Source organism: Penicillium paradoxum (assembly GCF_028828445.1).
Source record: "Penicillium paradoxum strain IBT 22861 chromosome Unknown utg000003l_segment0_segment0, whole genome shotgun sequence".
In the NCBI taxonomy this organism is placed as follows: Eukaryota; Fungi; Ascomycota; class Eurotiomycetes; order Eurotiales; family Aspergillaceae; genus Penicillium; species Penicillium paradoxum.
The window spans coordinates 3,870,474-3,894,814 of record NW_026643181.1 but is presented as its reverse complement, the minus strand read 5'-3'; the positions used below and the strand labels follow the sequence as shown (position 1 = coordinate 3,894,814).

The window sequence follows — 24,341 nt, the reverse complement described above, 5'->3', positions numbered from 1 at the left end:
CTATGATGGGCAGAGATATTCCCATCATCTTAGATCTCTGGAACGCGGACGTCAACATCAGACCAATATCTGCGACTGCCCGATCCGTTGCATAGTATCCTGCCACCTCTCAGGCACGGCCTGTCCGCGAGTAACGAGGTCTCGACGGGTCCAGACCTCATCGAGGATCTTCTGACCGTTCTTAGTGTTGTGAATACCGAGTAAATGTAAACCATCCAGCCTGGACTGGACGTAATCCCTTTGGTGAACGCGGTCCATCTCAGCACCGATGACAACAAGACACCAGCCGAGATTAGCGCCAGGGCCGAGCGCATCCGGGACCATGGTTAGGAGCTCCTGGGCGGTGTCAAGTGATGCCTGCATCTCCTTGTTGAGTGGCTCCTCGGGGCCATGGAGAATGCGGTGTACATAGATGTGGGATGAATGCCGGAATATTTCCGCTGTGGCGACCATTCTCCGTCGTAGCTCTTCTTGTCCCATTCCAACAGTGGCGAAGGGCTGGGTGGTAGTCCGACATGAAATGTTCACAAGAGGACTTGATTCGAGTATTATGGCAGTCGACCGGATCTGAGACTGTAGGATGTCGACCTGATTTTGTAATTGTTCTGGCATGAGTTGGTTGTCTTTGGAGGCTGCGTATAATCGGGAAGCCGCCCACTGGATTGTCCCTAAGGTCAGCTCGTGTCGCTTATATTATAGAGGAAAGAAAACACAAATGTTGATTAAAGTGAGAGATTCGAGATATCAAGCATACATGGAGATGACTGACCATAAGTTTGGGTAACCTGGATGAACAGCCAAAAAGAGCGTCCACGAATTCTTCTTGATCCCCTGGCGTGGCTGTCGTATCAAGCCAAGACTCCAACTCTGCCATCGCCGGCTGTCCTAGGTTGAGAGCTGTCTGAGTATCGAGCAAACAAACCCATGTCTTCAAAAATGGGTCGAGATCTGAACAGTCGCCTCGAGATCGGATCCAGCCGCGGATGGCATCATAGTGGCCCTTCCACCGACTAGAGCCTGAGAATACCTAGTTACAAGAAAATTCAGCAAATGAGGGGATCATTAGAGCGATGCAGGAGATGATATATGACTAAAAGGGGAACCGGGATCAAAGATACCTCGAATGAGACCAGTAGCAACATGGACGCCAGGGTAACTGGGTCGTGGATACGGTCCGGAGCCAAGAATCTTTCTCGGAGAGCCTTAGAGGCGGCCTTGAGATACTTGCGAGACATTGTATCGGCCTTGCGCTGCCAGCGGCTATGGTGGGAAGCGGCAACTGCGAGGGCGGCGTTTAACACCGCGGGCTCTTGCGCGGCCATAGGCAGCAACGAGCGATATCCGTTCCCAGTATAGTCGATAGCGAGAGCTATCCTCGCGATGTTCTCTAATGGAAAGAATTCATGTTAGCGACTGATCGGCATAAAGATAATGGAGATGAGGTGCAGAGGCCGTTAGTTTGGCTGGAGAACGTACGAATGTAATGTTGCATAAAAAAGCTCTCCTCCGCGGGTAACCCTAGCGCCGATATATTGCCAGGAAGAGTCATCTCTGGCGACTCCGGACTCGATGACGATCGGCCTCGGCGCATCCTCATTGACTTCTGTTTTTTCGCGCCGCCTGCGACTCCCGCTGGCCATTGCAACCGAACTCCATATCCGCGACATTTCACACCCCTTTGTCTGCATATCCCACAGCCTGGGCAGAAGATCGACGGTCAGCGATTTTCCAAATCTCGTTAATCACCTCAAGGGCCTAGGCAGTGGTTTGGGCCCAGGATCAACATACAAGGTAGTCCTCCGTCGCACTGTCTGTTCTTATCGAGGCAGGTCCAACATATTCCGTGATCATTCTGTCGCTCCGCACGAGGCAGACTTTGTTCCATTTTTGTGTGAGGATCTCAAGTCGTGGATGCTTCCAGAACATGTGTATTGCAAAGAGGAAGGTTGGCGGAAAGCGAGCGCGGGCGGAATTTGGAGGTTAGTTGATGGCTTATCAACGCGATTGTTTCCCCTCTTGTTGGCTAAAGACGCCATCACACTTTAGTCTTAGTGGCCCTGGTTTGCAGAACGCTTATCAAGATTCGTTTAGACTCGTTGTATAGCCGAAAGAAACTTCTAGTCCCAGAATGATCACTACCTAGGCCTTGCTTAAATACGTCCATTTGTGCCCAGCGGTTTCGGAGCTGGGGAAATTGCGGGGAACCTGGGGTACGAGGCAATAGCCGGTTACGGCGGCACGAGGACCGCACGGGACCTGTGCGAGGACAATACGAGGACAGTCAACAATACTGCCTTGGCAACTGGGATGGATGTAATTTTCTTATAATAAATTATCACTCGAACATGTTATTATGGAATATATCAGACCACATATCCGATTCTCCCACAACCGATTCCAGTCCTGGAAATATAGGTATTTCGGGTCCAAGTTCAGAAAAGTCTGCAAACGTAGGCATCTGGCTAAAGAGCCCAGGGAACTCAGTCTGATTGTCCATAGCCATGCACTGTTCATCATATTCCGTATGCACAAGTTGTTGATGGCGGTGCTCTTGTGCGTGCAAGGGGAAACTTGGCGCTCCCCCTGACATAGACGTGAGGATTGCGCCGGCCATATGAACCGGCAAGATTTCCGAGGTGCCTCCTCCCATGCCCATGTTCATTCGATCCTGACCCTCGCCAGGGTTGTCGAGTGGGACCATTTGAGTCATGGCGTTTGTTCCTTGCGTTGGTATTGGTCCGATATGGACTCCTGAGCTTCGTGGACTTTCATCGGGGCTCTCCTCATCATCTGATTCAATGTCTCCGGACAGATGACCCGCATAGGCTTGGAGCCATTCCGGGGCAGAATTTGCAGGCACGGTTTCGTCGGCTCTTTCCTCCTCCTCATTTTGCACATGTTTGGTTCGACCGTGTTCTCCGTCGCCCTCGTTATCTTCGGATGTAGTATCGCTGGTCTTTGGCTGTAGTGGCATGAAGGTCGGCTCCTCGATGTTGAGGAATCTACTGAAGTAGTTGTCAAATGAGTGATCGCTTATCTCAGATGCATAATTGGTGTCGTGGGCACGGAAAAGAAGATTCATCTATAGTTAATGGAACGTAAGTACGTCGCTTGTCAGCCAAGTTTGCGTAATATCTGGGGTAGGTTCAATCTTTGGAAAATAACATACCCATTCTTGCGCCGGGGTATAGAAGGGTTGGAGAGCCCCTAGTATAACGAATGCAAGCTTCAAGTTGTCCACAATTCGACCATCGTATGGCTTCGGTGAACGGTGTATGCGGTTGATAGATACCAGTGCACTCTGCGTGCAGGCATATCCGACGAACAATGCATGCTAGATATACTAAATTTAAGCCAGGTCCACAAGGCATCTATGAATGAGAGGAATTTCGAGCTAAGACGTACCGAGTAAAATCCGCCATTCCTGATTATGTCCTGTGAGATGTCGCATATTGCATCTGCGCTAGACTCGCAGCGATATATTCTTTCTTTGAGAAATAGTGGTGGTGCCTCGGGAAAGTCGAGAGAGCGAGCCGGTGGGTATAATGCTCCATCTGCAGCAGGATTGGGCCGTCTTTCGGGTATAGGAAGAAAGTTCCTGTTGAGTACGATGACACAGCAATGCCATATTATGGAGGAGATCGACGCGTCCAGGTCTCCCAACCTGGACGGCTGCGCCGAGGGAGAATTGGAGCCGAACCGGAATGTGCTGGGGTGGCGGAGGAGATATTCTTCAAGCTCATCCTGCAGAGCTCGAAATTCTGAATCGGGGGTCCAAGGTAGCGGATTCTGCTCCCTAAATGGAACCAGACACAGTTGGTGAATACAAGCAAGAACCTCTAACAATTCTACTAAGTGCGGACAGTCTTCGGGGCATGGTGCGCATTCAAGCCTTGGCCTTTTAGTTTGTCGACTGTGGGAAGGCTGCAAGTGGCGGTGGCCCAAGCAATGAGATGCTTGTGCAATGGTCAGATACCGCTCGGCGATGGTCAGCGCTTGGGTTTGTTCCATCTCAAGTTCACAGTCTGATTTCGCTAATTGCAGTAGGCTGCGACCCATTGCTTGAAATCGTCAGCTCTTTCGCGCGCACATGCACATTTTTAGATATGCATGAAGGATCTAACTTAACTTACCGATATCCATCCATGCTTGCCGCCCATGACCATAACTTGCCATATAGTCGACAAGAACACATAGCGTCTTGACATTGTTGACTTGATGCCACCCAACACTAGAAGTTTGAATACACTTCCGTGCCTCGCGTTCCATTGCCTCGGCAAATTCCCTAGCTTGCGGTCCCTTCGCAGCTCTATGCACAGTAAATCGCATGCTGGATGCGCATACTGCCAATACTAAGGCCCGAGACATTGTACCCTGAGATAATTGGTATTGTATCTGGGATGGTGACAATAAGGACCTTAGCTGTGCGTTTGCTCGGGTGCAGAAGGTGTGTATGAGATGGCACATCAGATCTATGTCCAATGCAGGCAATCTACAAGACTTTCTGTTAGTATCAATGCATTGAATGACACGCAGCCGGCGTTGTGTCTTAGCATACACTGTCGAAGTGGTATCATTATTGTAAAGTAAGGCTTCCAAACCAGGTTTCCATGCCGATGGATCTGGCGCAGGTTCATCTTCATCATCATCATTATTAATATCATCATTAACATCAGTGGTCTCTTCAGTGACACATCTCTCAATCGTTCCCGCATACTGTATCTCTTCTTGGGGGTGCCATACAGAGTCGGCTGTAAGCTGAAGTTGCGAAGAGAGAGGCGCTTTCTCACAGGATGGGATTCGAGCGGCTAATTGATGAATAACCCTTTGCGATTGTGCATTTCTTCGAGGTCTGGGGCCGCGTCGTGCCCTATTCTTACTATCGTATTCACACTCCCGCCCACTCTCCGAGCACAACGTGCATGGCTGGCTACCACTGCATTTCACCTTCAGATTTCGATGGCTACGTTAGCATCAGCAGTGCGAGCAAGGCCCCTGGGCTTACCACTCACCCTTCGCTTCCGACAAGAACCACACGCTAGAGTCACCTTCCTTCTGTATGGTCCATGAATCGCAGAATTGGCTTGAGACATTGAGTCTGGGGACGCCAACCTCCCTGATAGAACTCGATGTTGACTATCAGCTATCAAACAGAATGCACATCGAATTGAGCCGTATCGTACGACAGCTCCACCCTCATGAGAGGTCCAGGTCTTCTCGAAGTCGTCTCCGGAGAGCAGGGAGCAACTTCTGATTGGCGGTATTTTTCCGGCTTGGCATTCCCCATCGCTGCCCCGGATTCCAGCAAATCAACTTGCGACGCGGACATGCAGTCGCCTTCCAAGCGGATTGTACTGTGTACGGGGGTACGTGCTGTGATCTGCCTCCGAGGGGTTCGATTGCTCACGATTAGTGGTAATGGAAGAAACACATAAGACCCCGGCACCACCGCGCATGGGGTCGTCAATTCGCGGACATTCCTTCATACTTGAAGTCTACTAGCAAAACGCCGAGATGGCCTTCAACTACTCTACCGACGGATTCTCCTGGACACCTTCAGCTGGTCGCCGTGAAGGCCTTCCCACCATTGGTGTTGTCAAGCCAGCAACACACTCCATTCAGCCGGAAGGAGATATCCACGATGTGATTGTCATTGGTGCCGGATATGCTGGTCTCGTCGCCGCTCGAGATCTGGCCACACAAGGTAAGCTCCAAAATATGGCTGGTGCTTCTCTCCAAGCGTGTTATGAAGATAGCTGACAGTGCTCCTTAGGCAAGAAGACACTCCTCCTGGAAGCACGAGACAGACTCGGAGGTCGTACATGGCATGCAACCGTCAATGGTTTCAACTATGAGATGGGTGGAACCTGGATTCACTGGCACATGCCCCATATCTACCGCGAGGTGTCTTTGTACGGCCTGCACAATGACTGGATCGTTACCCAAAACCCCGGCAGCAAGGAAGATTACTTCACATTCACCAACGGCAGTGAGCAACGTAATCTCTCACACGAAGAGGAGGTGTGTAATCTGATGTCCTTCACATTTGTTCGTGAATTGAAAGCCCCAAAGCTGACCGAGATTTACCACTATAGATCGATGTTTGTGGCCGAGTCTTCCGCGTCTTCAGCAACCTTGACGGAGACGATCTCCGACAGTCATGGAAATATGCATTCGGCACCGATCAGTCCCCTGAGCTCATGGCTCAGTGGGACAAGATGTCCTGTCAAGATCGAGTGGACCAGATCCGTGACCAGCTCACGGCCGAGGAGCATGGCATTCTGGTGGCCCAGCTGATGCAGATGGGCGGCAACACCTTGGACAAGATGGGTCTTATCGGCGCACTCCGCTGGTGGGCACTGGGTAGCCACACCCCAACTGGGCTGAATGACATTGCCCTCCACACCCGCTTGCGTAGCGGGAACAGTGAGCTTCACCGTCGTATCTTCGAGCACGCCAAGTCTACGGGTAATCTTTCCCACGGGTTCCAAGCCCCCGTCCAGCGCATCGAGGATGAGGGAGGTATTGTCACTGTGACTACCCGGGACGGAAAGACCTGGAAGGCCAAATCTGTTATCAGCACTGTACCTCTCAACGTCCTGTCTTCAGTGGTATTCAACCCTCCACTGCCTGCAGACAAGGTCCAGGCTCTCCAGCACGAGTCGGTGAACCGATGCAACAAGGTCCATGTCGATATGAAAGGCCCCGACTACCTGTCATGGGGATCGATGGCCACTCCCGGAAAGGGATTGCTCTCAGCATTCGGAGATCACCTTACCCCCGCGAATGACACTCATCTTGTATGCTTTGGTCCTGACCCCGAAGCTGCGGTTGGAATTACTCTCGACAACCTCGATGTCGTCAAGGATGCCGTTCTCCACCTCCTCCCTGAAAACAAGCAAAGCGAGGCTGTCATCAAACGTATTGTATGTAACGCCCTGCCTTTACCTCCCCCAATTTCTCTTCCGTGTTAGCATGATATCCTAACCAAGCATGCACCAGGTGTCCCACGATTGGAACAAGGATGAGTTCTCAAATGGTACTTGGTGCTTCCCTCCACCAAACGCCACGACCAACTATATCCCCGTTCTCCAGCGGCCGCACGGCAACGTCTTCTTTGCCAGCGCAGATTGGTCAGACGGATGGTGTGGTTGGATCGACGGTGCCGTCCAGAGCGGTATGCAGACGGCGCACCAGGTCATTTTGGAGCAAAGCAAGGGCGCAGTTTCAGAGAGGGCTTCTTCCAACGCCCACTACCTGAATCTCTCCATTAACCTCGCCAAGGGGAAGATAAGATGTGTCATGTAAAGCTGTTCAGGCGCCTAGAAATTAGTTTCGAGGGTGAAGTTAAGCCTTGTGAGAAGCGAGATCGTGAAAATAGTTGCGTCTGTTTTTGTAGCTAGGGGTATTGAATTTGACTTGATTTCCATTCCGCCTCAAGAACAAGACGAATAAGAACGTATAACTCAGAACATGGAATCAAACCCTCGGAAGCTTGGGATGACAATTTGGAAAGTACAACCGCACCTTCGTTTTTAAGATATAACGCGCAACGATAACCGACATTCATACGGGTATTGATATTGATACATGGAGTTCTTGGGGTGTATGCTTATTGTCTAAACTCTGCAAAGCCATGGAGATCTCTGCCTCCGGGGAACCTGAGCTGCACGATAGAAAACATTTCGAAAAACATAACAGGAACACATGTTTCAAGGGTCCTGTGATACAAAGCAAAGGAAAGGTGTATCGATGAAAGAAACAAGAAATTAGAATTGACTGGGTAACGAACAGAAGGAGATGCCAGCAGGCCTAGAGAAAAGAACAGTGATAAAAGATATAGCCTTTGAAGTATACAGAGTATGACAGGAAAGGATAGGAAAAGATAGCCGAAGAACGCCTGACTGCCAGAAGGTTTTATTCGATCCTTGTCTTTCCTTCTTCCAGGAAAACAAGACGAGCATTGCTGATACCACGCTGGTGTCGTCTGGCAGGAAGCCATTTGCCAATTATGGGATCGGAGCGTGCTTTAATAAGAGCGTCCTGGTATCCCTCGGCGCCAGCAATTGGTGTGTTCAGCTTCGGCCAATTAACCTGGTAAAAAGATCAAGTCAGTGACAAATCACTCTAGAGCGGGTTCAAAAGAGAATCAACTTACATAGAGCATGCCATGCCCGTGGACAAAACGGAAGCAATAAGTAGCCACTAGCAACCAGAAAATCATGAACAAACGAAGGGGCCAGACAGTAGCGTCAGGCAGCCTTCTTGTGAAAAGTGCTACCAGAATCATGAATACACTAGCAGCGAGGACATATGGGATAGACTGGATAACCAGAGGGCGTTGGTCAAAGAAGAGCTGAATGTTGGCGAATGTCGAGTTCGATGGAAGATATGTGCCCAAAAACACGTCAAATCCGTCTTGACGAGGCCCGTCCATAAAGTTGTTGCGTACATATCGAGCGATAGAATTGTTCAAATCTTGCAGCATACCGGCACGTGTACGTTTGCCAGTCCGAGTGAAATCAGTCTTCAGCGCACCAGTGCCAGAATAGGTCTTGGAGACAACATCTGCATTGTCTGCCCAAATGTTCCGGAATAGGTCTTCAAACTCCCGGTCATCGTTGGCAGTTTCTCCGGTACGAAGAACGCCTGCATCTATGAGCTGTCGCGTGACCGCCCAACGCCCGAGCATGCTTTGTACCACGTTGGTACGATCTAAACAATCCATGCAATTTGTTCGGACGACACTCGTTTGTGTAGAACGAGTGTCCAGCTGCCCACCAGGGGCACCAGGACTCTCCACTCCACGGAAGTAACCGCCCTGGTTCAGTCCGTCGTTGAGACGGCCCATGAGTAACTCAGCACGATGCCACTTGAGGCCCTTAGTCTCGTTGTGGAAATCAAAATACACATAGTGCAGGCGATCCATCTCTTTCTGCCTAGATCCCGGCTCCAAGACATGCATCTTTTCCGAGGTATGTGCATCAGCCTCTGTTCTTTCGGACGAGGATGTGACTAATGTGCGGATCAGCTGCTCATATGCCCGTTTGACATTCTCCTCCCTACCCTTCTGGTTGACAAGATTGACCAAATAGTTCTCTCCATAGATGCGAATCTGTTCGCTGAAATGCTTCCGCGCAGCTTCAACAGAAGTTTCAACACCGCGAACCTGAAGTTTTGGTGTGTACTTCAAATCATTAACTTCGGCCCAGAACACGGGAACACTGCCTCGAGTCTGCACAAAAGAGTACACTTGAAGGTCTTGCCCGGCTTTGCCACTAGTCATTGATTGACCTCCGCCAAATCCAGATAGTCCACCAGTCGAGTCATTCAAGATCACTATCTGCTCAGTTTCATTGTAGTTTCCGACATGACCTTCCTCGTCGATTCCTCGGGAGAAGTATCTCGTTCCGGCTCTGTGTCTAGATCGCCGGGTGATGAGCGCGAAAGTGAACGAAGTCGACTTGACTCGGGCGGGAGTAATGCGCATCATGCCAAACATCACTGGCAAAATGTAAGGGTCGGCACCTGGCTGGGGACCATAACGAATTCCACTGGTGTCGTTGTGTCCCAAGCTGAAGTCGATCAAATCTGATTGAATGAAACGATTCCAGAAGAAGCGGTCGTCTGCACCCTTCCACATCGGAACATCGGGAGGATTTTGCGCCTGTCGTTGGAAGTTGTTCGTAATATCCAACGAGTACGAGAAGTACATAGGTCCCCTCCGAAGCAAGTCTTTGACCAGGGTAAGATAAGCATCTTCGTCGGTATCATGCAGCGGTCGTTCTCGCATAGGGAGGAATTCCGTTCCAGCAACCTTGTAAACCATATGACCGCGCAATCGTCCCATGGGCTGGGCTTTGGTGATAACAATAATGTATTTATCTGTACGTATTAGCGCAACCTCCTGAGTCTCGATTTGCGATCGCGATTACCAAGCTTCAATTTCAGAATTCCCAAAATGCCAGCAATACTGGAAATGCGCTTGGCCCCAGGAAGGGGGCCATCGCTCAAGCGCAAATCACCGGTTGGTCGGTCGACTACCAGAGTGGGTGCCTGTCGTGATGAGGGCGAAGTAAAGGCATAGTGGGAGGATGACGCATGTAAATTGATATCCCGAAACGGGAGAACAGGACGAGCCATAGCGTGGACAGGCCGTAATGAAGATTAAAGGAGTGTGGGAAAGGAAACTGGCAAAGAAAGAAAGCAAGCCCAAGTCCAAGTCCAACTCCCAGAACACATGATAAGGGAAGGTACAGCGGGCCACTCTGGTCAGTACGCAGCCACACCGCCCCGCTGCTCTTGTGGCTGGGCCTTCCGTCATCTATTCCTCGCTGCCTTAAACTACGGTCTTTGAATCTTTAAATACCCTTGAAATCTTTCATTTCTCTTGATTTGTCTATCTGGGTCATAAGACCTTGAAACAATACCCCAGTTCCTCGATATCTGACCTCCCTGCCTCGTTCGACCTTTTCCCCCCACAGACCCCATCCTCTCCTGATCATGGCTTCCAGGCAAGCAGCAGGAGCCCGCCCGGGCGCAAAGTTCGCCCAGTTCAAGCTCGTCCTTCTTGGTACGTTGTCTTCAGGATACTCTTCAGTTCACTTCAACCGCTGACATGCTGTGCTTCTAGGAGAGTCCGCCGTTGGAAAGGTTGGGATAACGCTTGCGATCTTCTTTATCAGCCGCTGACTTGACCGCTATCTTCTAGAGTTCGCTAGTTCTTAGATTCGTTAAAGTGGGTGCTCGAAAATTCCCATGCCGTTTCCCGCGGCGACCCGGGCGTATATCGAGTAACATAATGCTAACTGATCGATTTAGGACCAATTCGATGATTACCGCGAGTCCACCATCGGAGCCGCCTTCCTGACACAGACCATCTCCCTCGATGATAGCACCACAGTCAAGTTTGAAATTTGGGATACTGCTGGACAGGAGCGGTATAAGTCGTTGGCCCCGATGTACTATCGAAATGCCAACTGCGCTGTGGTTGTCTATGACATCACTCAAGCTGTATGATCCAGTCCTGCAACTTGTCTCCGATTTCATTCTCCGATATAGCAGCTAATATTGGTGGGACTACCATACAGTCATCGCTAGACAAAGCCAAGTCATGGGTGAAGGAACTCCAACGCCAAGCGAATGAAAACATTGTGATTGCCCTGGCAGGCAACAAGCTTGATCTTGTCACAGAGAGCCCCGATAAACGAGCGATCTCCGAGGCCGATGCAGAGGCCTATGCACGCGAAGCGGGTCTGCTCTTCTTCGAAACATCTGCCAAGTCATCGATTAATGTCAAAGAATTGTTTACCGCCATCGCCAAGAAACTGCCTCTGGATCAGGCCAATCCTCGGAACTTGCGGGCGACCCCTCGGCCCGGTGTCGATTTGCGACCAGAAGCCCCTGGTACTCAAGGTGCTGGTGCATGCAATTGCTAAGCAACTATCCGATCATATTCCCCCTTGGTTATTGCGTTGTCGCCTCACCCACCGTTTGAGATAAGGCGGAGCCTGTTCATCTTTGCGTGTTTCAACGGTGGTATAACTCTGTGACTTTCTATGATTTTGCCAACGTCATGCGATCGGATTCTGGCACTATTCATTCTTTACCCGCCATGGAGCCGAGGGATAGACTCTCGGTTCGTGATCAATCTAGCCCTCTCGGATTTCCTTTGATTCTTTCGTCTTTGCTCAGCCTACTCAACTAAGGCCTACCAAGTCCCTCACTGGCAGAAGGATTTGGCTTCCATGGACGCATGTGGAATTTGGCTTTAGACATGCTGCAGCTGGATCTGTCGGTGCTTAACAGTGCTGTTCCTCCTGTACTCCTTGTTCCTTCTCACCCGGCGTCTGCATCCGCTCTTCTTTTCTTTCGTCCTAAGTCTTGTGAGGCTGAATTTCTGCTCTTCTTGTTACCCTTGTCTCTCAAACTCTTAGTATGTTATGCTCAAATAATACATTTTCCGCACTTGTATGTACAGTGAAGTCCTACAATAATTTTACCCTATGTAGGTGTCATAATTTATGTCCTCTCCAGTATTTCAGTTCTAGCTTTAAAGACTGATCGAGGGTTTTGGATCTACCTATTGTAGGTATTGTCCAGTAATTAATTGTAAATGTCCCGATGTTGAAGATATGTTTAGCCCGCAACTATATATCTCCCCAAACATTTCACATTTGACCCCGGAAAGAGCTAGTCTGAGGCAAACTCTTACAACGTGGTGTGGCATTTTTATAAATTGACTATATTCTTGACAAATTACCATAAAATTTAATTCAAAACTAAGCTATAGCAAGTATATACCTCTGATATCAGTATGGACGAGGGCATGAAATGGTGCGCAAAGCCACCCTGACCGCCCGCAGGATTATCGGGGCGGATCGCAACCGAATACCCAGTTCCCGTTTTCCTACCCATTCATCTCTCTGATCACTTATAGTCATTCATTTTGGCGATTGTGTGGCTAGTCATGCTGCGCTCCTCGATTGCTCCGGGTCGGCAATTGCTGTCTAACCCTGTTCGCCAACGGATCCCGTCGCAATGGCTGTCTAGAGCCGGTGCGAGCAACCGGCTTGCAGGCCAGGTAAGAAGACGACATACATAAGCTTTGTATTTTCTTCATACTCACAGTCATAACGCGCAGCGATTCTTCGCCGATTCTAAGCCTCCTACCACCGGTGGTCCGACACCAGCTTCCCCTTCCTCTGAGTCCAGTGTCCCTCCCGAGACCATCTCCAAGGCCGCTGAACAAGGTATGAAGACCCCTCCTTCATCGATCAACATCGAGGCCATTTGCTCAATTTCTAATGTATTATTCTTGCAGAGTCCAAAATTCCCCCCTCGCCTTCGGTCCCTGCTCCCCGCAAATCCGGTCGTTTCCGCCGGTTCTTGATCTACCTGATCCTCACTTCCGGCCTAGCCTACGGTGGCAGCATCTTCCTGGCTCTGAAGTCTGACAACTTCCATGACTTCTTTACCGAATACATTCCATACGGTGAAGAGAGTGTGCTTTACTTCGAGGAGCGCGACTTCTATCGCCGCTTCCCCAATGCTTCGAGACACCAGAACCGTCTCCCAGTCACCCCCCGCGAGGAGGGAAAGCCCGTCACAATTCCTAGCAAGAGCGGACTGACTTGGAAGATCGCTGAAGAAGAGAAGGCCGAAAATGATGCCAAGAAGGCATCTGCCCAGGAGGCTCAAACCAAGTCCGAGGATCGGAACGCTGCAATCTTGAAGGCCAAGGAAGACAAGGCCGCGAAGCAGAGCCCTAAGGAAACTAAGCCTGAATCTGAGAAGAAGGTCGTCTCCTTGGATGAGCCTAGACAACCCGCTGTTTCTGCAAGCCCCATTCCATTGCTCCAGCTTCAGGATGGTGATGACTCCGTTGTCCAGCATCTGGTCAACACCTTCAATGACATTGTCACTGTCATCAGCGCTGATGAGAACGTCAGCAAATACTCCGCGCCTGTTGCCAAGGCCAAGGGCGAGCTGGAGAAGATTGCTGCAAAGATTGCTGCTATTCGTAGCGATGTTCAAACCACCGCCCAGGATGAGATCAATAAGCTCCATGCCACTTTTGATGAGTCGGCACGGGAATTGATGCGCCAGTTTGAGGAAGTGCGCTCTAATGATGTTACCTCGTTCCGCGAGGAGTTCGAAGCCGAGCGCGAGAAGCTCGCTCTTGCATACCAGCAGAAGCTCAGCAGTGAGCTCCGCCATGCTCAGGAGCTCGCTGAGCAGCGTCTCCAGAATGAACTTGTTGAGCAGGCTATTGAGCTGAACCGCAAGTATGTTCACCAGGTTCAGAGCCTGGTCGAGCGTGAGCGCGAGGGCCGCCTGAGCAAGTTGACCGAGCTCACTTCTGACGTCAAGGAGCTTGAGAAGCTGACTGCTGCATGGAGCGATGTCATTGACACCAACCTCAAGACCCAGCAGCTTCAGGTCGCCCTGGACGCCGTTCGCACCGTTGTCGAGCGTACTGAGATCCCTCAGCCGTTCATCCGTGAGCTTGTTGCCGTGAAGGAGCTTGCTGCCGGTGACGCTGTTGTCGAGGCTGCCATCGCTTCCATTAACCCCACCGCTTACCAGCGTGGAATCCCCTCTACCACCCAGATCTTTGAGCGTTTCCGCCGAGTTGCAAGTGAAGTCCGCAAGGCTAGCCTGCTGCCCGAGGATGCCGGTGTGGCTAGCCACGCCGCCAGCCTTGTCCTGAGCAAGGTCATGTTCAAGAAGGATGCTCTGTCCGAGGGTGATGACGTGGAGAGCGTTTTGGTGCGCACCGAGAACTTGTTGCAACAGGGTGATATTGACGCCGCTGCTCGGGAGATGAACACTCTCCAGGGCTGGGCCAAGATTCTCAGCAAGGATTGGTTGGGTGATGTCCGCAAGGTTCTTGAAGTTAGACAGGCTCTCGAGGTAAGTTCTGGTTCTACATTTAGGGTTGAAGATAACAGATCAGCTAACAATATTCCTCCACAGGTTATCGAGGCCGAGGCCCGCCTCCAGTGCTTGCGGGTTGAGTAAGTGCATACTTTGAGCGAAGCAGAATTCATTTTTCCCTGTATATCCTCGTCTTTTACAGGAACTGTACCTCTAGTTGTACTTGTGCTTTAGACCAAATGCTAGAATTTCCTCGTGTTCCCTTGCCTTTCTCGGACGTGAATTTAGTAGAGCTTGTACTCGAGACCTGAACCTATGTTACACATCTAGCTTGATTGAATCCATGATGTCTGATGCCCAAGCTTGCAAGTCTTCTCCGCTGGGTGCCTGTGCAGGGGTCTCGGGCCGAATAAAGCGCTTACGTAACCCTATTGGTCGGCCCCGGGGCGCGCATGCCGATCTACACGGGGGATGTTGGTCGACATTTGATTGATCGGGCACTCTTGTCTTTAATTTTACTTGTAATAGGCTTTTCGCCAGATTGGCTGACCGCGTTAATGCTTGCGCCTGCTCAAACTATGTCCGTCTCTTTGTCAAGCGTGCCTATCTAGCACTGTTGCACCTCCCGCGGCAATGTCGCAACGACCAAACGACCCCCCTGTACGACCTTTAATGCCCCCGGCAAATGGACAACCCCGCGATCGATCCACTGGACCCGAGTCGCCTTTTATCCGATCTGATAGAGGCTCATTTCGCCAGACCCCATCCCGAATGAACAACGGACGAACAAGCGGGGAGTTAGAGGGTAGTACATTGGGAGGCAGTTCCCGTGACGGAACTCGCAGGGCACCGGGCCAACGAAGGACCCAGAGCTCAAGTGGATTCTTGCTTGACTCTCTTCCTCGTTCGAGAAGTACGAGAGCTAGCCTGCATCAGCCTTTCCCGTCAGAACCACCCCAAGTAACGCGCAGCGTCCCCGAGCCGGACATCGTGGTCCCCAAGAAACGCTCGCGATTTACATGGGGCCGGCTTAAGCACCATACGTCTGATCTGGGACCGGACGATCCAAGTTCGAGCCCGATCAGTGCTCGACAATTCTCTACGCCTTCGGACAGCCAACCGCCTGGAGGCTCCTTGCAGCACGAGGTAAACGAAGATAACGAGGAACAGCCGCATTCGGGGCTTGATAGAGATTCAATTCAGATTGTGAATCTAGCTCTAAATCTTAACGAATCTCGGAGGAGAGCAGCTTCCGGGATACCCCCGGGCACTCAGAGCCAAAGGCCAATATCCGTCTCTCAGCCTGCTGTCCCAGTAGACAGCTATGCATACCACCCACGAGGAAGGAGTTTCCAGCGAGACTCGTCATATCGCAGTTTTACGCATATTTCTAGTAATCGATTGTCACAAGGGACACTACCGGGCTTAGAGCAGTCATCTGTTGTCAATTTGTTACCTAGATCCGCGGTTGAGGACCATCGGGCATACGAATTCTCAGAAAATACTCTGGCCCGAGCCGAAAAAGCACGCAACTATTTTGACCTCTTTCATGAATATATGCGGCTACTTCCCTCGCTACCACCCCTTCGAGATGCGGTCAAGGAAGGCGCTGAGTCCAAACCTCAGCAGCCTCACCGTGGATATAACCCACTTCAAATGATTCGCAACCGGAAAGTCAGATATCGTGAGAAATGCTCCATTGACGCAGATGCCGAGGGATGGCACGAAGTGGAAAGAGTGCACCAATGGATCAATCACATCGAGCAAAAATACAGCCAAAGAGAGCATGATCAACTAGATTGCTTGAAATTGCCACCATTTCACCAAGGTCGGCGCCATGCCTCCTCTATTGGAGGAAATGAGTATACGGACATTGTGCCTACCTCTCCTCCCTCAAGTTTGCGGCGTATTAGCCGAACTAGCAGCATGAAGGCTCGTCGGCCACGTATTGATTGGAAGATCTCGCCAGAAGAACTCTTGGCTGATGCCGCTTGGCTAGAAGATGGTATTAATAAGACGAAAGTAGTGGACAAGGAGGGTTATAAACTCTATCCTGACCCTACAAAGCTGGTCATCATGAAGACACAGGATGCATTCGTGACACCGCAGAAGCAACGCCGCTCGGCCGAAATGGGGGATATCGGCGAGACCCATTCGTCGCCCCGTACCTCTTACTCCAGTGCGCACCCTGCACTGGCACAGGAATTCAGGAGTGTGGGTCGTGGGCGACACAGGCACAAATTTCGAAGTCATTCACAAAGTTTACGCAGCCGGAGCGCCTCCAGCAAACGAAAGCCGTCACGGTGGGATAGAGTCAAAATGCGCTCGGGGAGCGTCTCGAGTACATCTAGCTCGGATTCTCTCCCTTCATTTGACGGAAAGCCTGGCACATCTCGCGAGCATCCCCGTGCGCATGCCCAAAGATTTGTCGACCATGCACAATCGGGATCTCGGATATCTCGCGCCAAATCCCCCGCCATTCACGACACTGATATTGATCGAGGAAGGACACCTCAACCAACGGAGCCGCAGTCTCGTGGACATAGAACAGGCTCTATCTCATCGACAGGCAGCCTTGACGATCAGCAAGATCCTCGGATGTCTTTGGAAGGAATGGATAGCACCGCACCTAGCTCTCCGGCCCATGTTGGCTACTTCCCGAGCATAGCAGTAAACCTGTCACCCCCGCCAAGCCGGTCTCCCTCGCCCGTGAAGAAAGGTCTTCGTCATAAGATTGCCTCACGCCACGAGCGTAGCAAGAGTAAGCAAGCAGATCGTGAGCGGGATCAGGACCGTGAACACGAGGATGAATTGCCAGAACATGATATCTCACACCAACGAAATGTGACGGCCCCGGCACGGACGGAGAGTGCGTCAAAACTTGAGCCAAGTCCTCTTCCTGATGTTGTATCATCATCTTATCGTGATGATCAAGATATACATGAAGGGAACCGGGCAGATACACACCGATCTCGTAAAGGACCACATCTTCCTGAATCAAAGCTACGAGGAATTTTCAAGGGACCAGGTCGGATAGCAGAAATCGTGGGTAATGAGGTCTCTAAGGTTGGAGATCTCATTCTGAAGAAAGACGCAGATCCCGAATCTCGGAAATCGTCGTCAGCCACTACTTTTGCGTCAGATGATAGCGATTCAGATGCAGAATCTAAAGGTGACAAGAAGTCTAGTTCCAAGGGACTTTTACGGCGCCTACCAGCGTTTGGAGATGAGCCTGGGCGATTGACCCGCAGAGATTTGGAGAAGACCTCATCTCGAACCTTCAAACCTTCACTGCCAACCTTCATATCACCCTTACGGCAAGATGAACGAAGCCAAGCATATGAAGCAACCGATCTTGGCAGCCCTCGTGAACGACTATTGGCTCCACGGAAAGATGATTCTCGTGAGTCCACTAAGAGACTTCCGCTGCCACGCAGCAAAACCATCGATTTCAGCACTTCTCTGCACCCTGGGCGGACAAAGCACCACGAGATTAAAGACCCTTCCATCCCTTTCAGCTTGACACGACCTCCTGTGACTGGACTCGCCAATGCTCGGGCATCTCCGGAGATTTCTCCAGATGGAAGACGCCCCGGGCTTTCGGGGGCCAGTCGTGCCTGGAGTATCTCGGGGCGCAGTCTGCAAACCTTGGTTGACACAGGTGTTCCTGGCAAACCAGAGGTCGAGCGCACACGAGCTCTTCTTTTGTCATCAGGGATTAAAGCTCGGGAAATTACTCGTCGAGCTCACACTGCCCGCGAGCCTGCTCCTCACTGGCTTCAAAGCTCCATAGGCCCTGGCGTATCTCTTCCCCGAGTAACTCGGATCAACGAATTTGATCTTGCCGCTCAGAATCTCCTCCAGCGCTTTGAGATGACTCAACAATCTTTCCAACAATCCATGCATCATTTCTCTACCACCACCTCTTCGCCGCTCCGCACCCAGCTGACGAACTTGGAGAATCTGGTTAATCAATCCTTGGCCCCCCGTGTCCGAGCCACGGCTAACGACGCGGAGGATATGTGTGTCCAGCTTAATACCACCAGCACTCTCGCTGTCAAACAGCTGAGCGATGCCCTTGACAAAGGCATTCGCAAGCGTCGCCGTCGGTTGCGGTGGATTCGCCGCACCGGGTTCATGGTCCTGGAATGGGCTCTTGTTGCTATGCTTTGGTGGGTGTGGTTGATTGTCATGGCTTTCAAGCTTGTGCGTGGTGTCTTCCGAGGTGCCTTCTCTGCTGTTCGATGGGTCTTGTGGCTTTAGTCGCCACATTTTTCTTTCTTTTTCTTTTTTCGAACTCCCTTCTTCTTTTATTTTTCCTGTCCGCATCTGTGGACTTTTTTTTATCCATACTGACTTTAACTGATCGCCTCTGTTGGCGTGCATATACCCTTCGGTGGGTGACCTCAAGCCCGCCGCCCTTTTTTTCTCATTCTCATTGACCATACATGATTTAATAGAGCGCTGCATTTGCCTTAATTGATTCCCATCATATCATCTTGTTCTTCGGTATACACAATCCAGTTGTATTATTTCTTTCCCAATACATGAGAATGCGATCTGTCATCATTCACCTCTTTGCGTAGAATTCGGATTATTCCTTGTCCACAGAATCACCGACAGGGGGTAGGACAAGCTGAGATATCCTTGCAAGCAACCGCTGTCGACAATGAGCGACTCGACATTTTTGGCACAAAGCTTTTCAGGCTTCTTTGTTCTATATACTCCCTCTTGCAGGTTATTTTGGACAATATCTTTGATCAAGGGACTTGACAATGGACAAGCATTTCCCTTGTTTCCTCCTTCTCATGCCCAACAATGGGAGCCTTCATTATACGACAATGCCCTAGGAAGATAAATACCCAGGCCATCGCTGACGTTGGATTCATTCGATATCCCATGCCTATAACCTTCAAGAAGCTTCACATTTCCTTTTCGCAGTGACTAAACAATCCTTTTTTCCTTAACTACGTTTTCATCTATAATATACCACTGATCCTCAACTGCAGATATGTCTGCCACAGGTAACAAGGTCTCCACTAAGGCCGCCAGGCCATTAGACCCCCGTGTGAGCCAGTGCTATCAAGAAGCCAGCACTAGCCGGTGGGACTTGCGACCTCTCTTCCAATCATTCCTTGAAGACAGACCGACCGATACCCTACTCGCCGTCCAAAATCGAGATCTTCTCATTTCCTGGGACATCAAAGCCATCCACTACCTGAGACAATGCCTGAGGGCGTGGGTCATAAATCGAGTCCCAGGCGATGCAATCGGCGCATTCCTGGTGATAGTCTTATACGAACAAGATTTCCACCTCGATTACCGGCTGACTGCGTTGGTAAGAGACGGACAGACACAACTGCACATCGCTCGTCGCATATTAGCATTTTACCAACTCCGCGATCTCCTCGGTGATCCCATCTGGGATAACATAGCAGTCTACCCGGAAGAATATGATCCCAAATCGCCCAGATTGGGCGTAAGCATTGCTGAAGATACCGCCGCTGTCACGGAGGGCTTCCAGTGTCTGATTTCCACACCGCAGCCTGCTGATCCCAGATGGCCGCACTTCCTGGGTTCGCTCAGCGACAAAGAATTCGAAGATCTCGTCAACCAATTGGGAGAAAGTCAGTATACCAATGGGAAAAGTTCGCCTCCCTTGTTCACTGGCGCAGATAAGCGAGATCTTCCCATCCTCCAAGCATTCCGGAGATTCACTATCCACAAGGACGACCTCTGGGCGGATCTTCCTCTGCTCCAATATGGGCCTGTTCAGGATAGACATACCCCGCAGACTGATAGGTCACAGAATAGCCCTCTTCCAGCCAAACCCCTGCTCCCGCTCCCTCCCAGCCCATCGCTGTCGCCTCGGGTTTCTTCATCTGCGCGTGTGTCGACCCGCAACGCAGAAAGAACGGCTAGGACCGAGTCAGTAGATAGGGTGCACAGTAAGATGGTTACTATCCGAAAGAGTAAGAGTAAGACTGACCTGAATTCCTCGTCTGGCGAAAAATCCCCTATTAATGTCGACAAGCCACTTCCGCATGTCCCATACTATGTGGTGACGGATGATGATATTCCTCCTGCTGTTCCTCGGCCTCTAAAGAAGACAGGATGGGAAGACTTGCGCAAAACTCGAAATCGTGAAGCTTCAATAATTGGAGCCAGTGGATCTGGAGGTGGTGGAAATCGTAAAGCTTCAATAATAGGTGGATCTGATGGTACATACTATACATTCTTCTGAATTTATATAACTTTTACCAATAATGAACATGGGACAGCCTGATAGATTATGTTTCGTTCACTCCAGCATATAAGATGTCTAAGGTTTGGCGTAGTTTGATTAATATGGACAGCTCTTTGCTTAAGTCGTTCTTTGAACGGAATCGTACAGTCTCAACATGCTTGCTCCTAGACTCTATGTCTCATAGTTACTGTTTTCGTTGGATGTTGATTGGATATTGATAGATAGAGTACCATTTGAAAGAACAAAAGATTCTCATTCCTCAGCAAGTTCGAGTACATCATCCGAGAAAAATGACTATGATTTCATATTCTTGTCTTATGTGAACTGAATCTGCCCTGAGACACACTGCACCATGAGCTAGACTTTCAGATTGTACACGACTTGACAGAATACCCGATAGGAGAAGAAAGCTAATAAAACAATGATCTATTTGTTCAGACAGGAGAGTAGAAAGTAGTATCTTGATCTTGAAATACAGGTCCCAGAAAGTCACAGCGTGATATAGTGTCATGCATAAATAGTACAGGGGGTTTTTTTGTGGAAGAAACAGCGGCATCGAAACCAAAATGCGCTGCTTCTTAGATCTGACAAGAGCCAAGGCCAGGCACTGCCTAACTTGGATTGCCAGTGTGGTCGGAGTGGGGAATTATTACATATTTTATCGTTTATTTCTTGTGTCTGTCGGCCTGGGCCTTCAGGTACTTGGCAATGAGTTCCTTCCTGTAAAGAGACGAATTGGTTAGCATGGACAAACAGACAGAAGATTAGGATTGGAACATACTGCATGTGAGGAGGAGCCTTCTCGTAGTGGCTGAACTCCATGGTGTATTCACCCTTGCCCTGGGTAGCGGCGCGCAGGTTAGTACTGAAGCCGAACATGCCGTTCAGACTGCAGTCAGCGTAGATAGTGAACTCATCAACACCGGTCTCAGTGTCGTTGATGGTGGCACCGCGCTTGTTGAGCAGGCCGATGACATCACCCTGGAATTCAGTCGGGGCGGTAACAACAGTCTTCATGAGAGGCTCCAGAACGGAAGGCTGGCTGTCCGCGAAAGCCTTGCGGAATGCCTGTTGGGTGGCATTCTTGAAGGACATTTCGGAAGAATCAGTCATGTGAGTGGCACCATCGTTGATGACCATGCGAGTTCCAAGAACCTTGTGGCCGATGAGAGGACCCTTTTCACAAGAGAGGTTGAAACCCTTCTCGCAAGCGTACAGGAACTTCTCTGAGATACTGCCTCCAACAACTTGTTGCTCGAACTTGTTGTCTTCGAGGACGCCAGTAGGCTCCATGTATCCCATGACACGGGCGTATTCACCAGGTCCACCGGACTGCTTCTTGAGCAAGTGGTCAAACTCGACACGGTTGCCGATGGTCTCACGGTAGGCGACCTGGGGCTGACCGGTCTCGCAGTCAACGCGGTACTCACGACGCATACGCTCCACGTAGATGTCAAGGTGAAGTTCACCCATACCGGAGATAATGGTCTGGTCGCTCTCGTTATCGTAGGTGACTCGGAAGGTCGGGTCCTCTCTCTGGAAACGGGCCATGGCCTTGGAGAAGTTGGCACCGTCCTTGCTCTGCTTGGGCTTGATAGAGAGCGAAATGACGGGCTCGGGGACGAACATGGATGTCATGCTGTAACCCAAAGTTCCATCGGTGAAGGTGTCACCAGAAGCACACTCAATACCGAACACAGCACAGATCTCACCAGCACCAATTTCGCTGACTTCCTCCATCTCGTTAGAGTGCATGCGGACAATACGGGGAACCTTGACCTTCTTGTTGTTGCGAGCGTTGAAGACGTTGGAACCCTTGCGGAGAGTACCCTGGTAGACACGGATGTAGGTCAATTGACCGAAGTTGCTCTCTTCCAGCTTGAAGGCGAGACCGACGAAAGGCAGAGAGTTATAGGGGACAAGCTTGACAGAGGCCTCGTCACGCTTCTGGTCGAGGGCCAAGTTCTCAACCTCAGCGGGGTTGGGAAGGAAGTCAATAACACCGTCCAGCATAGGCTGAACGGACTTGTTGGCCAAAGCAGATCCCATGAAGACAGGGGTGAACTTCAATCCAATGGTAGCACGGCGGATAGCGGCACGGATTTGATCCTCGCTGGGGGTGATCTCATCCAAGAACATTTCCGCGATCTCATCGTCGACATCGGCAAGAGTCTCAATGAGCATGGTGCGGCGTTCCTCGGCAATGGCCTTAACCTTCTCGGGGATCTCATCCTTCTCCACGATCTCATCACCGCTGGCGCCAACGTTGTAGAGAGCCTTCATGCGGATCAGATCAACGACACCCTCGAACTCGTCCTCGGCACCGATGGGGACCTGAACAGCAGCGGCAGGAATCTTGAGCTTAGTGTTAATCTGGTCAACCGCCTTGAAGGGATTGGCACCCATACGATCCATCTTGTTCACGAACGAGATACGGGGAACGTTGTAGCGGCGCATTTGACGATCGACGGTAATGGTTTGAGACTGAACACCGGAGACAGCACACAGAATCATGACAGCACCGTCCAGAACGCGCAGCGCTCTCTCGACCTCAATAGTGAAATCAATGTGGCCCGGGGTATCAATCAAGTTCAGGTGGTACTTTTGGTCAACACCGTCCTTATCCTTCTTAACCCAGTCACAGAAAGTGGCAGCGGACTGAATGGTGATACCCTTCTCACGTTCCAGATCCATGGAGTCCATCTTGGCACCGACGCTGTCACGCCCGCGGACCTCGTGGATAGCCTTGATACGACCAGTGTAGAAAAGAACTCGCTCGGTACAGGTGGTTTTACCACTGTCGATGTGGGCCTATGCAGAAACACATCGTTAGACAAGATCAACAAGTAGATAGGAGACAATTGGGATATTATGTACCGCAATACCGATGTTACGACACTTGTCAAGACGAGCGGCCTCTACCGGATCGAGGTTGTCGATAATTGCGGCCTGGGACAGGCCGTCGGGGTTGGCCTTAGCAGCCTCAAGACTAAACACAAGATTGGAATTAGTTTGAGAAACAAAGAGAGACCAATCCAATGATTAAACTTACACTGCGGAAGCAGCAGCGGATGCATTTCGACGCTGGTGCCAATGTCCCAACTTTGACTGATAAGCTGGCGCAACAGCGGCGGACCGGAACGCGGCCGTTGAAGCGCATCGCTGGCGCAGAAGAGTCTGGGGTTGGAAACGGGCTGATCTGGTCAAGCCAGACACCGCACTGGATTGTAACCGGGCAAGACAAGAAGACCGCATGGTGATGATCCACTCACACCAAAATTGATATGATCAACGCGGATTGAATGTTTAGTTGTCCCGAAAAAAAAGGTTCGGGGACGCCAGGAACGCGTCACGTGAGGATTTACTTCCGATTATATCGTCCGGGATGGCAAAATTGCCACACCGCCCGGGGATTATTTCCTATTTTGGATAATATCAGACAGCATAGTTTACTACTCCAAATTTGAACGTCCTGTAGTATCGCCAACTTGCATTATACTAAGCTGAACTATTTGAGCAATAGTCTGTGTTCAAAGCTGTTGGCACCAGTGGTCCACTAAAGGTGTTTAAGGACAAAAGTAATACACCCAAGTACTGTTGAATCACATACAATGTCCTCAAATCCCACCTAACCTAGCCCTTGTGACTGAACTAGGTCTTTTAGAATCATCTGAAGCCCACGGCTCATTTATTAAAGTTATTATCACGTTATACA

General features: G+C 50.5%; 9 protein-coding genes across 9 annotated transcripts; 5 read left to right on the top strand and 4 right to left on the bottom strand.

Moving 5' to 3' along the window:
• Positions 1 to 57: 57 nt before the first annotated feature.
• Positions 58 to 1,549, bottom strand: N7457_003296 (fungal specific transcription factor domain-containing protein; the record flags this gene model as incomplete). The annotated part of the gene is made up of 4 exons (XM_057174341.1): positions 58 to 657; positions 770 to 1,027; positions 1,119 to 1,387; positions 1,477 to 1,549. The coding sequence occupies 4 exons, from the start codon at positions 1,547 to 1,549 to the stop codon at positions 58 to 60; spliced, it is 1,200 nt and encodes a 399-aa protein (XP_057034492.1).
• A 786-nt stretch (positions 1,550 to 2,335) lies between these two features.
• N7457_003295 (transcription factor domain-containing protein) lies at positions 2,336 to 4,329 on the bottom strand (the record flags this gene model as incomplete). Its single annotated transcript, XM_057174340.1, has 4 exons — positions 2,336 to 3,082; positions 3,170 to 3,334; positions 3,406 to 4,025; positions 4,134 to 4,329. The coding sequence occupies 4 exons, from the start codon at positions 4,327 to 4,329 to the stop codon at positions 2,336 to 2,338; spliced, it is 1,728 nt and encodes a 575-aa protein (XP_057034491.1).
• An 869-nt stretch (positions 4,330 to 5,198) lies between these two features.
• N7457_003294 (flavin monoamine oxidase family protein) lies at positions 5,199 to 7,308 on the top strand (the record flags this gene model as incomplete). Its single annotated transcript, XM_057174339.1, has 5 exons — positions 5,199 to 5,366; positions 5,503 to 5,704; positions 5,774 to 6,021; positions 6,096 to 6,926; positions 7,003 to 7,308. 5 exons carry the CDS (start codon positions 5,199 to 5,201, stop codon positions 7,306 to 7,308), a joined length of 1,755 nt encoding a protein of 584 aa, XP_057034490.1.
• Positions 7,309 to 7,917: 609 nt separating this feature from the next.
• Positions 7,918 to 10,143, bottom strand: N7457_003293 (putative phosphoinositide phosphatase (Sac1); the record flags this gene model as incomplete). Its single annotated transcript, XM_057174338.1, has 3 exons — positions 7,918 to 8,094; positions 8,159 to 9,885; positions 9,936 to 10,143. The coding sequence occupies 3 exons, from the start codon at positions 10,141 to 10,143 to the stop codon at positions 7,918 to 7,920; spliced, it is 2,112 nt and encodes a 703-aa protein (XP_057034489.1).
• A 360-nt stretch (positions 10,144 to 10,503) lies between these two features.
• On the top strand, positions 10,504 to 11,438 carry N7457_003292 (Rab family GTPase; the record flags this gene model as incomplete). The annotated part of the gene is made up of 4 exons (XM_057174337.1): positions 10,504 to 10,573; positions 10,634 to 10,653; positions 10,822 to 11,013; positions 11,091 to 11,438. The coding sequence occupies 4 exons, from the start codon at positions 10,504 to 10,506 to the stop codon at positions 11,436 to 11,438; spliced, it is 630 nt and encodes a 209-aa protein (XP_057034488.1).
• A 1,031-nt stretch (positions 11,439 to 12,469) lies between these two features.
• On the top strand, positions 12,470 to 14,523 carry N7457_003291 (MICOS complex subunit MIC60; the record flags this gene model as incomplete). The annotated part of the gene is made up of 4 exons (XM_057174336.1): positions 12,470 to 12,583; positions 12,644 to 12,752; positions 12,824 to 14,415; positions 14,479 to 14,523. The coding sequence occupies 4 exons, from the start codon at positions 12,470 to 12,472 to the stop codon at positions 14,521 to 14,523; spliced, it is 1,860 nt and encodes a 619-aa protein (XP_057034487.1).
• A 489-nt stretch (positions 14,524 to 15,012) lies between these two features.
• On the top strand, positions 15,013 to 18,642 carry N7457_003290 (uncharacterized protein; the record flags this gene model as incomplete). The annotated part of the gene is made up of 1 exon (XM_057174335.1): positions 15,013 to 18,642. The coding sequence occupies one exon, from the start codon at positions 15,013 to 15,015 to the stop codon at positions 18,640 to 18,642; it is 3,630 nt and encodes a 1,209-aa protein (XP_057034486.1).
• Positions 18,643 to 19,390: 748 nt separating this feature from the next.
• N7457_003289 (uncharacterized protein) lies at positions 19,391 to 20,623 on the top strand (the record flags this gene model as incomplete). Its single annotated transcript, XM_057174334.1, has 1 exon — positions 19,391 to 20,623. One exon carries the CDS (start codon positions 19,391 to 19,393, stop codon positions 20,621 to 20,623), a length of 1,233 nt encoding a protein of 410 aa, XP_057034485.1.
• A 668-nt stretch (positions 20,624 to 21,291) lies between these two features.
• On the bottom strand, positions 21,292 to 23,881 carry N7457_003288 (elongation factor G; the record flags this gene model as incomplete). The annotated part of the gene is made up of 4 exons (XM_057174333.1): positions 21,292 to 21,346; positions 21,408 to 23,437; positions 23,504 to 23,615; positions 23,679 to 23,881. 4 exons carry the CDS (start codon positions 23,879 to 23,881, stop codon positions 21,292 to 21,294), a joined length of 2,400 nt encoding a protein of 799 aa, XP_057034484.1.
• Positions 23,882 to 24,341: the final 460 nt, after the last annotated feature.